The sequence below is a fragment of the Astyanax mexicanus genome, chromosome 6 (genome assembly GCF_023375975.1).
Source record: "Astyanax mexicanus isolate ESR-SI-001 chromosome 6, AstMex3_surface, whole genome shotgun sequence".
Classification (NCBI taxonomy): domain Eukaryota; kingdom Metazoa; phylum Chordata; class Actinopteri; order Characiformes; family Acestrorhamphidae; genus Astyanax; species Astyanax mexicanus.
Window position 1 is genome coordinate 36,267,271 of NC_064413.1, and position 15,160 is coordinate 36,282,430.

The following is a 15,160-nucleotide window of genomic DNA, read 5'->3' on the forward strand; positions in this document are numbered from 1 at the left end:
AACCATTTAAGGGCTCTATCACTTTTATGCAAAAATCTGCTGCTGGCACTGTTTACACTAAGCATTCACTACATGTTAGTGTTAGCTTGTGCTGAATGACGGAATATGAACAAGCTAGTTCTTGCTAACTGCGATAGAAGGACCAAACTCATTCTTTGAAAGTACTGTAATTACATTTCCTTCATCTGCTGATTTGCCATAAACAGTAGGTACAGATCACTCCTTCAGACAAAGTCAGAGTTTCATAACAAGCAGGCTAAAAATGTGTTTTTTTTAACTGGTGTAGCAGGCGGGTCTCTGGCAGGGGTTGACAGGCGAGGGGTTGGTACCAGGGTGGTTGTATGCAGGTTTCCTTATTGTAACCATTATTAAACGGCCAATAGAAGCATATGATTTCTGACAACAAACTCAGTCAATTACTCATCGTCAACCGTTTTATCTATTAAGGGCCGGAGCCTATCCCAGCCGACATCGGGCAGATAGCAGTATTCACTCTGGACAGGCTGCCAATCCATCGCCTGACCACAAACTCTTTTAACTAATTCACAGAAAATAGGTGGATCTTTTTATTTTTTTAGCTTAGAGTGTTTATAGGGACATTTGAGACCCACAAGTGGAAATACAAAAGCATGCAAAAAGTGAGTTTTGCATAATGTGTCCAATTTGTATTGACTCTTATTGGACTATCCACACATAAACAGATTTGCCTCACTAAACCCCTACAGCAAAACATCGGCAGCATTTTGTTTTATGTTAAGATAACAAACTAAATTAATTACTTATGGATTAATCATCTCATCATTCAAGTTTGAACCACAATACTGAATCTGCAGCATGATTGTCTCAGTCAGTAAGATCGGCTTTTCTTCCTTTGTTGTGTTCAGAATGAGCTTGGCTTTGGGAATATTCTCCCCAAACCTGCAAACTGCAATCGAGGCCCAAATGATGGCCTCCCTTTATCTGAAGCACTGAGTGATGAACAACGTGGACACATCCGTGTGACACCGACCATACATCCATTTCTTTGTCTGGCTCTCCAAAGCTTTCCCTTCCTTGGGCTTGCAGCACTAGCCTTCACCTGTGCCCACCTTGGCCCCATCACCGCCACCCCCACCACAGAGACGGCACGGAAATGCAATCACCCTCCAGCTCCCTACCACTAATCCCATCGCCCAGGCTGCGCCGGGCCATTCAGCTCCAAGAGAGCCGGTGACTGATAGCAGTAGACCGAGGAGGAGAGGCTGAGGGATGGCTTGCAGACTCAGGAGAAGCAGCGGAGGGTGAGCACGCATCTAAACACAAGCAAGGGCCATCGCTCTTCACAAAACCCAGAGCAGCAGCGGAGCTTAAGGGAAACCTTGATCTGTTTCTAACATACACTCTGAAATGCGCAAGTAACAAAGATACATTTAGATTAAAAAAAAGAAAATTCATTTTCAGACAAAATATGTGAATGGAGATTGATTCTAATTAGCCAGTCCAGTTACTCAAGGATTACAGCACCTCTTTCAGAAGCTCCTCTGTCCAAGGATGCTGCAGTTCCTTGTTAAACCCCTAAATATGGAAAAACACTGCCGGTCCACGACTGCAGGAACTCATTAAAGCCAGTGTTGCACTCCTCCCTTTGTATGTAGGCTTCTACTTCATCAGTCTGGCATTTTTTATTATCATTTTTGACTCAAACTTAAACACATTATGAAAATTATGTTTGTGTTTACCATTAACTGAATAGTCCCTCACCAGCTGGATCTCATTAATGCACATACATTATATAAAAAAATCTGATTAAGGTAAATGTTACAAAAGAATCAGCAGATGTAGAGAACATGTTAGCTTTGTTACAAGGATTTTAACAATGCACATCTATAAATTTGCACACAAACTGTTCTAAAATTCATTTTTCTTTTTTCTTTTGATATGCTTATCCTGGTCTGGGTTACGGTGGGTTTGGAATTGTTAGGTGCAATTCATCACAGGGTAAAATTATTATTAATTTTATCTGAATGCTAATTTCTTAACTTCTAAAGTGTTTAAGGCTGGCTTCATTTACACCACAATCACTTGTAAACCAATGAATCAATAATAGAAGATGCTAAATTACTAAATTAGGTATTTATTTGAACATATACACACACGTGTATGTGCTTAAATTGGCAGATTGCTTTGAATCCCATAGCTAAGGCTGTATTTTCCATACTGATCACCCTTATCATGCCTATAGTATTAACCGACACACACCAACAGCCAGAGCATTGTCCTTGATCTCTTGCTCTGTCTGTCATTAAGAGCTGTGTGTCCAGACCACGGCATAACAAATGGACCTCATCACTCTCCCTCCTCCCTCAACCACTCCCAAACGCACTTTTTTCTAAATACAATACCGGTTCCGTTCTCTGAGGGTGGATTGCAATTATTTGTCTTTTTAATTTGTCTAGTCGGACAGAGGCAGAAAAAAAGGATGAGAGCCTATGTTGGACATGGTCACGCCAGTGATTCATGGCTCTGTCTCAAGGGCTGAATTAATATTTCAATGTAATTATTACTTCCCCTGCCATTAATGCGTAGACCAAATGAAATCATGTTAGTGGAGAGTTTCATTAAAACACAGAGAGAGTCTAAAAGAGAAAAAAAATCATTGGCGACCACCTCGCTAAATGACCAACTGGACACCTTAAATGGGAATGTCTGCTCTGCATTCTAATCGAGGGTGATGTGTTCATCACGGCAAGCCGTAAAGCAGCAGATAGAGAAGATGAGAACGTTTTCTTATTTCTCAGCTCTGATTTAATGCTAAATGAATCAGTGACAAAGAGCAGATTCCTGCAGATGTTTTTAAAAGCTCCTAATAAAGACTTCCACTAGGATTTCATTTGAAAACATTAATTAGAGGGAAAGGTCTAACATATTACTTTAAAAAAGGACCACGGCCTTAAGGAGAGAACACATGCAATGGAACAAAGGCTTAATAGACTTAAACGATTTTCCCCATATAAATCAGTTTACGAAAACAGCGTTTCAAGCATACTTAACGCTCAGGACTGTTATGCTGCAAAACTGTCATATCTTCAAAATAGCATTTTTACGGGAGAAAGAATAGGAACCTTCTTAAAGTGACAGTCTGTACATTTCTCTGGTGAGAATGTGTAGTTGAACTGAACATGCTGGAAAGTACTTTTAAAACGTGCATTGTGTTTTGTGGTATCCTTTCAGAGCAAATAAATCTAAAAGGATTTAATATGATGCATTAATAAGCCGACAAGAGCCAGCAAAAGATGTCAGAAAGATGTGACCTGGCCAAAACACACTGTGAAACCTTTCAGACAACTTTTTAGTTTTTAGAATGAACATATGAATATTTGGCTCTGCAGGGATGGTCACAGAAGTTCTTTGGTGTAATTTATTAAACATATTTTGTCCTATCCCTCTTAGAAATACTGCTACTATTTAATTGACAAGGTTTTAGTGTAAAAATCAATGTTATTTTAAGTCTTTTAATAAGGTTCTAATAAGACAGAATAAAGCTTCACACATTTTGCAGAGGGATGAAGACGCTGTGTTCTCTCTGATTTCCCTGTGTGAGGACAGGACACGAGTGAAAGTGACAGGCCCAGTGAGGGGGAAGAAAAGCCGGGCGTATGTTGGTGACAAGCGTAATGCTGTCAGGTAGTGCACACTCTGCCTCTGCCCTGGGGAAACGCAGGCTATGGCCAGACGCTGGTGAGATTTAATCTGCACTGAAAGTGTAACAGCATCTGGAAATTTATTCTCCATGAAGAGCCGCTGGATGACGATGTTACATATTATGCGGGTGGGTGTGTGTGACTCGGTCGAGGGTCAAGCTGCGCTCTCAGTCTCACAGGTGCTTGTCTGGGTGGGGGTCTGATTGGTCGGGGGGCTGATGTTCAGTGTTACTGACTGGGGCACATGGAAAAAGCCCTCCAGTTACATTCCTCTCATCCCTTGATCTGATGCCATGTCATGCCAGATGAGAGCGATGCCAGAAGACTGACTGATGGGGTCTGACTGAAGGCAAATCGCAGCTTCCTGAGTGCATCAGAAAACACAACAAATCTTAAGGGTGTAATTCAGATACACAAATGGTCTTCTGTGTTTTCTCAAACAAACTGTATCTAAAAGCTGCTGGATTACAATATAGGGTGACATTTCTTTATTCCATAAATGAAATGTTTGTTTGACTGTGAAAAATATTTACATCAAGTGAAGGTTCTTTAGATCTTTAAATTGTTCTTATGACTAACTCCCTTTTATGACAAACATGGTTCTTTATAGACCCACCATTGCTTCTTCTATAGCATCTCACAAAGAATCATTTGAGGGCAGGAGTGCATTTTAATTTTACAGAAAATATAACAAAATATAACAAAAAAATGTAACTAATGTGGCTCTTGCATCTTTTCTATTGGTCTGTTTGCCAGTCTAGAAATAAAAAATAGGTAAAAAAAAAATAACATTATGATCTTTGATGCTTTAATTACCTACAAAACTACAAAAAGTAGTGTTATGAACTTCTTCATCTGGCACCCTATAAATACGACCTCTACCTCGCTCACATGATCACAGTGAGTCTTCATCAGAGATCAAGAAAGGGTAGTGAACTATAGGTCCTTGAACTTAATGACATTTTTCCCCCTTACTTTACTTTATTTTTATATTTCAAGTTGTTAAAAAGCTGTTTTTTTTTTCTTTTTTACTTGAGTTGATACTTTATTGATAGTGTATTTTAAACCCTGAGTAATAAATGTCAATACTTTTAACACCTATGCTCTTCACAACCCACCACCACCCTGTCTCTTCCTTTTTAACTTTATCTTTCCTCTCGACTCTCTTCAGTCTCCTCCCAAATGAACCATTTGTGGCTGATGACTTATTTAGAACAAGCAAAATGCAACTTAACAAAGGTTTAAATTGTTATTTGTTATCGAGTTGATGAAGCAAAAAGTCTAATATACAGTACAATAATACATTATAAAGGGGTGGGTTTCCCAAAAGAGTTTAGCACTTAGATTAATCTTAAATGGCCAAGCGAGCTTCACACTGAGAACTCTATCTCTCTCTCCATGTTAAGATGTTCATAATACTAAGATGCTTTTGGGAACCCAGGCCCAGTACATTTGTAAGTAGATTTAGCAAGAAAACGTTTGGAGAATTTATTTTTATTATTATTGGGCAAGCTAAAAAGGAATTAAAAGTATTACACTCTTGCATATTATTGCTGCCTCACAAAAAACTGAAATAGAAAAAATCTTACTTGCACTGGAAATCGATTAAAAATGTTTTTTAAGTAATTTTCTCTAAAATGAAATAAGAAAAAAATGATTTACAAGGTTTCTGTGCTTCATCAGTACTATATGGTCTACAGCACAGACTAATTTCACATCCCTGCCACCTGTAGTGCGCTCACTCTGAAGCTTAAAAAGGCTTTGGAGAGATGAATAACAGCGTGAGAGCAGAATGGTGGAAAGCATGTTGCAAGGTGAGTTCTGTACCTAAGAGGACAACCCGTTTGTCCTTGAGAGCACATATCCACTGTAGCTCGCCCAGTGATTTATTGTACGTTATTGTTGTGCTTTTCAATATTGTTCAATAGCCAGGCACTGATTACCTCTCTGCACTCCCTCGGCGGGCCCTTGTCAGGCTGCTGGTTGCTGCCCCTGAGGGCCAGGGCCTCTTTAATTGGTTTTGAGAGGATTTTGCACCCTTTCATCAATGACAAATTTCATCACTTTGAGAGCTGGGTTGGCCAGCAGGAAAAAGAGCTGTCACAAATTCTACACGCCCTCCTCCCACTCCCCCCAGCTCAGAGCCACCCACCACAGAGCCACCCATCAAGAGCCGCCTCTGTGTTAAGAGAAAGTAGTGGAGGGGTGTGTGGTGCTTGGGGAGCAGGGTGGAAGATTTTGGTGTGGTACTTATTGCTCAGAAAGAATCAGTTTAGTTATTAGAGATGTGCCTGTTTCTCACTATACATTATACAAACAGTGCCATGAAAAAGTATTTGCCCCATACTGATTTATTTTGTATTTTGCTTTTTTAACATTCTTACATTTTTCAGATTATTAAACAAACTTTAATCAGACAAAGATAACCTGAGTAAATACAAAAATCTATTTTATTCATTAAGGAAAAAATCTGTACAAACCTACCTGGCCCTGTGTGAAAAAAGAATTGTCCCTAAAAATAACACAATATTTAAAAAAAAAGAACATCATACTAAAAAGTAAAACATGGTGGTGGTAGTGTGATGGTCTGTGACTGCTTTGCTGCTTTAGAACCTGGACAACTTGCTGTAAGTAATGGAACCATGAATTCTGCTCTCTACCAGAAAATCCTGAAGGAGAATTTCCTGCCATCTGTTTGTGACTCAGGTGTACTTGGGTTCTGCAGCAGGACAATGATCCGAAGCACATCGGCAAAGTGTGGCACAACCAAATTTTTTTCACATATGGCCAGTTTGATTTGAATAGTTTTTTTTTCCATTAGTAAATGAAATTGCCATTTTAAAACTGTTTTTGTATTTAAAAAGGCTATATTTGTTTGATTTTAAATTGTGTTAGTTCATCTTAAATAAGTATGATATCTAAATAATAAGTATGAAATAAGTAATGATAAATTTGTAGTGGGGCAAATACTTTTTTTACAACACTTTATATCCTTAAATATAGAGGTTTATGCTTAATTGTATGGTTTTAAGAATACTGTCAGTAATAGAGTGTAAGTCTGAAAAAGTGTGAAAAATACACTTTACATCAAGGGGAGGAGAAGTCCTTTATTTTCACACCTCTGCATTACAAACATTATCTTGTTTTTTATGGAATCAAAACTGGTTCTTCTATGGCATCACTCAAATAACCTTTTGCATAAAAGCAGCTTTATTTGTAAGAGTGAATTATAGAAGGTTGCTCAATGATCTTGTCTTACAAAGAGCAACCATTGAGGAAATTTTAGCAGGATCATAATGGAAAAAAAGAATATATATATATATATATATATATATATATATATATATATATATATATATATATTACCAGTCAGTGGTCTTCAGGTTTGCCCCTACGTCAACCACTGCTTTGCATGTATCAAACACATCCAGTTCAAACACACCTCAGCTAGAGCTGTTAATTAGTTAATAAGCTGCAGTAGATGTGTTGGAAGCAGGTGTGTCCAAACTGGACAGTGCTCCCCTTGGACCAGGCCTATATAGCACTGTCATATATCATCTTTTTTATCACCAGATCAGTCCTGTTTACCTAACATATGCTCATATAACTGCTATAACTATATAGATGCCCACATTTGCATGTATTTTAAAATACATTTTAAACATGAACATCACTGCATTATTACTAATGTAATATCAATATATTAGTACTTTATTATTCCCACCATTGAAATGAATATGCCTGGGGGGAAAATATATCAATACAGAAATATTTGTAAAACAGCTGTTTGAATGATGAAATAACACTATTTATCTTTCTTTTTTATATTTGACTTTTCTTGCATTACAAAAAACGTAATAATAAAATAAATAAATAAAATAACACCATATTTTACAGACTATAAGGTGCAGCATATTTTAAGGCAGACTATCAGTGAAGGTCTATTTTCTGGTCTATTTTCATACATAAGGCGCACCAGATTATAAGGCACATTTTGAGTGACAATAGTAAGGAACAAGGGTATCACCATGTTGTTAATCTTCACAGATTTCTCTCCTGAAAACTGTTCATTTGGGTGAGTAAAGCGCTTCCATTTATATACAGTGAGCTTAGATTTCCAATATTTTCAACAGCACGATTAGCAGCAGCGCTAGATGCGGTTAGCGGCGCTTAGCACTAGTAAATGTTGCTCAGCAGTGCTACACTGAGGAATCCTGAGTGTTCCTGTCGCCAGGGCACTATCAGGTTCATCCTACATTCGTTTGACATACTCACCTCTGAACGGTGAAAGAGCTAGTGCTGCGGTTAGCAGCTAATGCTAGTACTGCTTCACTGAAAATCCATTATTACGCTGCACTTCAGTGGAGTGGCTTTACTGCTCCATACAACCTGACTGGTAGAATTCATACATAAGACACACAGGATTATATGGTGCATTGGCGATTTTTAGGAAAATTAAAGTGCACCTTATTGTCCGAAAAATATGGTACCATATTAAAGTAAACATCTAAATTCTCCCAAAAGGCAGAAATGCTTTGTATATGGTTACTTTGTCAGAAGAGTTCAAATGTTGCATGCTAATGGTAAGGTGTTCTTTAGACCAAACCGATTTTTCCCAGGTCCAGACACAAGACACAGAGAGAAGGAGGTGCTTGCAGACATTGCCCTCTACAGTAAACTGTGAGGCACTGCAGAGCAGAAAGCCCAGGACAGACAGTGACGCCGCTGGCCAGCAGTGTCACAGTGATGAGCGCTGGATTCTCTGTGATGGATGGCCGAGTCGGGCTGAGCATATTGCTGTCCTAATAAAAGCTGCCCTCCAATCCACACGGCTGGGAGTGGATCTGCACAACACTACTGTCTTTAAGAGAAAAACTGCTCCATGTGTCAAAAAAGAACAATGTCTCTCTGAAGACTGAGGCCCTCCGCACCAGCACTGAGAGCTATTTTTGCCTCCTAAAAAGTTTACTTTGTGCAGGAGACAGCACATAAAATATAATGTGCATCTGCTGTTACATTTCAGAAACACAATAAAGAAATATTAAAAAATAGAAGAAAAAAAAACTCAAGATAAAATACAGTATGTGAAACTTGTATGTATTAAACATTTATTATACAGTATATAAGGTGATATATAGCATAAAACAAGATAATAGCATGATAATAGTAAAATAAGTGATTGATAAAGTAAAATATATGCAGGGTTGAATATACTACCGTAACTAGAGTTAAATAGTTCTAGCATCTAGATTCTACAGTTATAGGAGCATATCGCCCCTGTTGAATAAAAAAAAAGTGTAATAGATGTAAAATAAACTGTAAAAACTGTTCATTTCAGGTCATTTTGGATTTGTGAATTTATATTCATCTGTTCTGTTTAATTACAGATTTATCCTACTGCATGATTATACACTGCCTGGCCAAAAAATATCCACCATCCTTCACCAAAAAGGTCACACACTCTAAAATTTTGTTGATTGCAGCACACGTTTGCTGTGACTATATTCCGCTGTATTATATGCAATTTTTACACGATTTATTTCAATCCTGTGATGCATTATTGATTGATCTTGCATTGATGATGGTAGAGTCTGACCGCTGCACAAAGTCTTCTCCAGCACAATCCAAAGATATTCAATGAGGTTAAGGTTTGGACTCTGTGGTGAACAATCCATGTGTGAAAATAATGATCTCATGCTCCCTGAAACCTGCACTCTTTCACAATTCCAACCTCATAAATCTTGGCATTGTCATCTTGGAATATCCTCGCGTCATCAGGAGAAAAAAAATCCATTGATGGAATAGCCTGGTCTATATTCAGTATATTCAGGTAGTCAGCTGACCTCATTCTTTCAGCACATACTGTTGCTGAACCTAGACCTGCCAAATGCAGCATCAACCACACATCATTTACTTACTTAAATCCAGTTGGCGACTTTTATTTATTTTTTGGCCAGGCAGTGTACTGTTTTGGATATAGAACGCCATATAATCACTTACAATATTTACTCATGATGGTGTTTAATATGTAAAGCCTTTAAATCAGATTGAACAAGCACATACAACTGCCTACATACTAAACACCACATACTAAACATCACAATGCATAAAGAGCTCTGTCTGTATTTTATTTGATGAGATCCACATCCTACTGAGGCCCATCACAAACTGGTAAATATACAGACACATATGTGCACTGTATACATTTTTTTTTAAAACATTGTTCTAATTAGACACTAACGTTACTGATTAAATTGCAGCATTAGCTTTTGCTTTATGTAGTGAACCAAACCTATTTTAACACATGTATTACAACAATTATTACAATTATTAGTTATGTTAAGGTAGAGTGTAGTGATTGGAGTGATTGGTTTGTTTGTATTGGAAATTAAATTTAATTCAGTTTTCTATTACATATATATCTCACTCTATATATGAATGAAAATATTGAGTGATTGATTGATTGAAGAGTTTAAAGCTTGATTTGATAGTAATGCCCTGAGTATGATAGTAATATCTACAATGTTGATTTGTATTAAGGTCATAATGTAATATAAAGCTGTTAGCTTGCTCAGTGTCAGTACACAGTGCAGTTGGCAGAGGATCTCTGGGTGCACAAGAAGTCACTGGTGATTTCTTTAAATCCCGGAGCTTCAGTCAGTCCACTCCCTGCACAGAGGGAGGAAAGAGAGTGAGAAATCACAAGCCCACCGGGTTTAATGGCGGCCTATAACTCTGTGAGCTCATTTCGGTTCATATTTGAAGCTTGTTAAAAGATCTTTTTGTTGTATCCCTGTGAAGAAGTTGAAGTATCTGAAGCATGTAATGCATTACCTTCCATTAAGTTGTAGAGGTTGCAGTAATTGGTGCCATGGTCTGTGACAGCGTACCAAGTTTCTGAGACCGACATTGCCTAAGGATTGAGTTAGAGATATGGACATGTAATAATAATAAGTTGAAGCACTGTGGTAAATTAAAATACAAAGCTTTCTAAGGTGCTGATGGTGTCATACCGATACGTGGCAATGTGTGAAAAATCCATATGAGACCAATCTGAAGTTGATATCGTCCACATATTTCTTTACTGGTGTGGTGTGCTTTGCTGCAATGAAGTGCAGGGAGGCTGACTGGAGCTAGAAATACAAAAAAACATAAAGATTCAGTAAATACTGTCAATTACTTTATTTGGCTGTGAAGCATTAAGACCGATGCTTTGTTTAAATATGCTATAATCTGAATCTAAATGTGTTATTTAACTATAATAAATAATTAAATTCCCAACAGGAAATTAAATTCACAACAAGAAATAAAAGAAATGTCAAAAACAACATAATAAATCCCCACCAGAAACACAATAGCAAATTCAGAAACATGACAAAAGCAGAAAACAAACATGGCAGCACATTTAAACATTTAATTTTAATTTTAAAATTTAAATTTTATTCCACACTTTGCTGTCATGTTTATTTTTTGGCTTCATTTTTTTTATTTGCTGTGAGATTTTTATTTTTTCTGTTATGGTTTTGTGTTTACTACATACTTTAAATATGTATTATTTTTTTTTATCAATTTACTGTATTTGCCAAAAACAAATTCCCCTGAATTTATTGTATTTCTTCAGAATTTGCTGTAGTTTTTCAAAATGTGCTGTAATTGTTCTAAATTTGCTGTCATATTTTAGAATTCACTAGTAATTTTCTGAATTTTGCTGTCATGTTTAAAAATAAGTTGTCAGATTTCTGTTTTGCTTATTCTTCTATCATATTTCAGTATTTTCGGCCATCTTCCCGATTTTACTGCTGTGCTTCTGAATTTACTATTATATTCATAGTTTTGTTGGCATGTAGAATAAATTGTTGCCATGATTTTGCATTTGCTGTAGTGTATTTTTGGATCTAATTTGTTTTTACTGTAAAAAGTGCGTATGCAGACTCACCTTATAGAGACATCTTTCTCCCCCCATAGTGCAGCTTGACATTGTCCTCCACTTCTTAATCTGAGAGACCAAGCCCTCATAAACACGTCTGCAGGGAACCCCTAAATACCTGAAACAGTAGCATGCACATGACATGAGACATGAGGTTTTACAGAGATTAACAGAGAGTTACATTTCTAAAGAAGGTCCAAACATTATTGTGTTTCCTTTTTCTGTATTATACCTGACTCAGCTCAGGAGATAACTATACAGCATCCCGGGAGCTGAGTCAGGTGCAGAACAACAGAGAACATGCAGGAAATAACAGAAGGTTAAATAAATTGAGAAGCACTGGATTTGAAATGAAGGGATGCCATCTAGTGGAATGAAGGACGCATTGCTGAATTCATGTATTAAAATTCATAAGCACACTTCCACATCTGTAAAGATAAAAAATATCTTTATCCATGTGACTAATAAAGTACTAAAAAGATGTGATGTAAAATATTATGTGATTATGTGATACCACACAAGTCCATACAATGGCTGTGTCAGACTAACAGATATACTGGATTTTACTGGATCAAATGCCCTTGGTGTTAAGCTTCTCTAAAGTAAAGAAGACATGACTTTGTTTTGTCTAATCAGAGCATCCCAGAACATGAACAGACATGCTTCTGTACTTTAGAGCAAAGACTGAATGAACAAGACATAGAGCTTAATTTAAGCGATCTATAGGCGAGACGTCAATTGGTAGATTTAGGGTGTGTTTTGTGTGTATTTTGAGTGCAAAAAAATAGTGAATTATTAGTGAAATAATGTGAAATAACTTAAAATAAACCAATCTGTGTGTCACTTGCCTCACATTCCCTTCAAGAGCCAGGTGTGCTCTGACTTTGGCGCATTGGCATCTTAACAGCACGGCACTTTCGCGTGTCTCAGCAAAGGATATTGACTTGCTCGTTCATGCAGTGAAGGTACGCCAGCCACTCATTTAAGGGTACTGCAATGATATTTTTTTCTTTATCCTGTTTATTATTGAGGGAAAAATCGGGTTTGTGCTCTGCAGCGCGTCCGAGTGTGCGTGCATAGCTGAGATAGGAATGGTCTCTGAAATAACCTAGACAACAGCCAATCATCAGTCAGTGTTGCACCTGTGTTTTTGCCGCCAAAATAGCAACACGCCAGAAATTTACCTAAACACACCTCACTTCCAGACCACCACACCCATCTGTGTAAATTTCTTTCTAAACTCCGATGCTATTTTAACAGCATGGTTGCAAGGCAATAAAATAGACTATTGATAGGGTGTAAGAAACGAATGAGCATTGCGAAACGCCTTGAGCAGGGGGTAAGATAGGGCCCACAGTCTTCTATGCCATATTTGGGTATTTTTTAATTATCAATAAAATGTATAAACCAGATCCTGTCAAGTTGAAAAATTAACCATAGAACTTACTTTATTGCGGTAATTTACAGTATAGACTTTCTTAATAAATTGAAATGTATGCTTTTAAACTACCTACAGATTTTCAATGTATAGTTACTGTGGTGATTTCACAGTGTTATTTTAAAGAAAAAGTAATAATAAATAGCCTTTAACAAACAGTTACACAAAAACAATCACACCTTCTGTGATTTTGATCTATTAACCTCAGTAAATGTTATACCTTTTTTATATGAAATAGGTATTGTCTTTGATCTTTATAGATGGATTTATAAGTAACTATAGTGCCAGGTTTTCCTATCTACAGTATATGCACATATATTATCTATTCCATAATTTAGGCAGACATAAACCGTCGCAAAATGTTATCATCTTACACTGATGTTAAACCATTGGACTGAATATCTATGTCTAGGTCAAAAATAAGTTAAAAACAGTGTGCAAAAGTAATGGAGTAAAAAGTAATATAGTTGCCCACACAGAAAAGAGAGATATTTACAAGAATTATTTACATATTAAATACATTTCAAATGTATTTTTTTATTTCTGATAGGTTTAAAACAATTGCAGTCAATCTGATTCCCCTACTTTTAACCAAACACATTCTTTTATTCTTTAGAGGAGAATAAATAATGAATACATTCTTACCATTCCACTTTGCACTGCGCGTGGAGAGGGCCTGCAGAACACAGTGTGAACAGCCCTAAAATCACGACACCAACCAGGATCCAACTGGAAAACTTCATGGTGATCCACAACCTTGCTTTACAGGATGCTACAGCGAACGCCTCTGATGTGGACTCTGAATAAACAGCCAAAATCACAAGATAGTCTTGTGAACATCTCCAAAGGAAATTGCCTAAAATTGAATTAGGAGAAAACTTCATTTCTGCTCAGCGGCTCAGGCCAAAGAAGAACTAGACTCTACACATTCTGCACTAAACTGAGAATTACCACGATGAATTAACATTAATATAAACTCAAAATGTTAAGTTACTTTTTTATTTAATTAAATAAAGTAGAAAATGTTACGCTGACAACACCCTTCCATCTCCTTACCCATTTCTGTAATCAATAAACACAAGGCAGAAATACTTATGAATAAAGTACCTTAGACACCGGTACCTTACATATGGTACCTTACACACGCATAAAAGAAACCCAATCAGACAAAATGAGAATGAACACACAGAGAGAAGTTGACCAGAGCAATTGAATTCCACTGAATTCCATTTTTTCTTCTCCTGCAAAATTGCTAATTTGTAGATACAAGGTTTTTTCCTACAATGACGATGTGTGCTTCTGCTAAATGATCCGATGTATACTAAGTAGAACACTGTAATTTATTTATGGATCAATTTTACAATGGCTGTTCCCGTGTAGAAATAACATACAGTACCAGTCAAAAGTTTGGATACACCTTCTCATTCAATGTTTAGATTTTTTTTCATAAATTGTATTTTAATAATAAAGTCATCCAGATTATGAAGGAACACATAATGGATCATGTAGTCGATTTAAAAGTATTGAACAAAAAAACAAAATACTCACATTTAGGTGGCTTTTATCGGTGGGATACTTTCAAAGTTTTGGAAAAGTTTTTTTCACAATAGTTGTGACGCCACCTCATAAAGCTAACTGAGAAATAAAAAAATCTAAATATATTCTAGTTTGTTTAATACTTTTTGATTACTAAATAATTACTAAATAGTTTGGATGACTTTCTTATTAATCTATTACTAATGCGAAAAATTTTATATAATTTAAGGCAAGTACAAACTTTTGACTGGTACTGTATATAAAAAAATACATTATAAATATAATGAGATACATATATTAAAATCTATATATGATATGCAATAAAATCTTTGTTAAATTATATTTGAAAGACATTTTTAAGATTTTAATTTAAAAAACTGAAAAAATAAAGAAAAAAGAAAAATCTAATTAAATAAATTCTAATTATTTTTTTTTTTCTGTGTGAATGAATTAAAAAGAGCCACTGTATTCTGGGCCAGGCTGGAGTGGGTGTGTCCTATCACAGTGAGCAGCAGTGATTGGTGGAGGTGTGGAAGAGGCGGGGCTACAGAGTTTCAGTCTCACTCTTCCTCTCTTCTA

At 36.6% G+C, this 15,160-nt stretch overlaps 1 protein-coding gene across 1 annotated transcript; it reads right to left on the reverse strand.

Moving 5' to 3' along the window:
* Nucleotides 1–7,576: 7,576 nt before the first annotated feature.
* Nucleotides 7,577–13,832, reverse strand: LOC125802413 (uncharacterized). The gene is made up of 5 exons (XM_049480404.1): nucleotides 13,691–13,832; nucleotides 11,617–11,725; nucleotides 10,694–10,813; nucleotides 10,515–10,593; nucleotides 7,577–10,349 (listed from the first exon to the last, which is right to left on the reverse strand). Exons 1-5 carry the CDS (start codon nucleotides 13,786–13,788, stop codon nucleotides 10,258–10,260), a joined length of 498 nt encoding a protein of 165 aa, XP_049336361.1. The 5' UTR covers nucleotides 13,789–13,832; the 3' UTR covers nucleotides 7,577–10,257.
* Nucleotides 13,833–15,160: the final 1,328 nt, after the last annotated feature.

What these genes read in the sequence shown, in the direction of transcription:
- LOC125802413 (XM_049480404.1), bottom strand. Translation starts at nt 13,788, where the DNA reads ATGAAGTTTTCCAGTTGGATCCTGGTTGGTGTCGTGATTTTAGGGCTG. An exon ending in GAGAAAGATGTCTCTATAAG is followed by an intron (nt 10,814 to 11,616) that starts GTGAGTCTGCAT and finishes TTGTATTTCTAG; the next exon opens with CTCCAGTCAGCCTCCCTGCA. An exon ending in TCACACATTGCCACGTATCG is followed by an intron (nt 10,594 to 10,693) that starts GTATGACACCAT and finishes CTCAATCCTTAG; the next exon opens with GCAATGTCGGTCTCAGAAAC.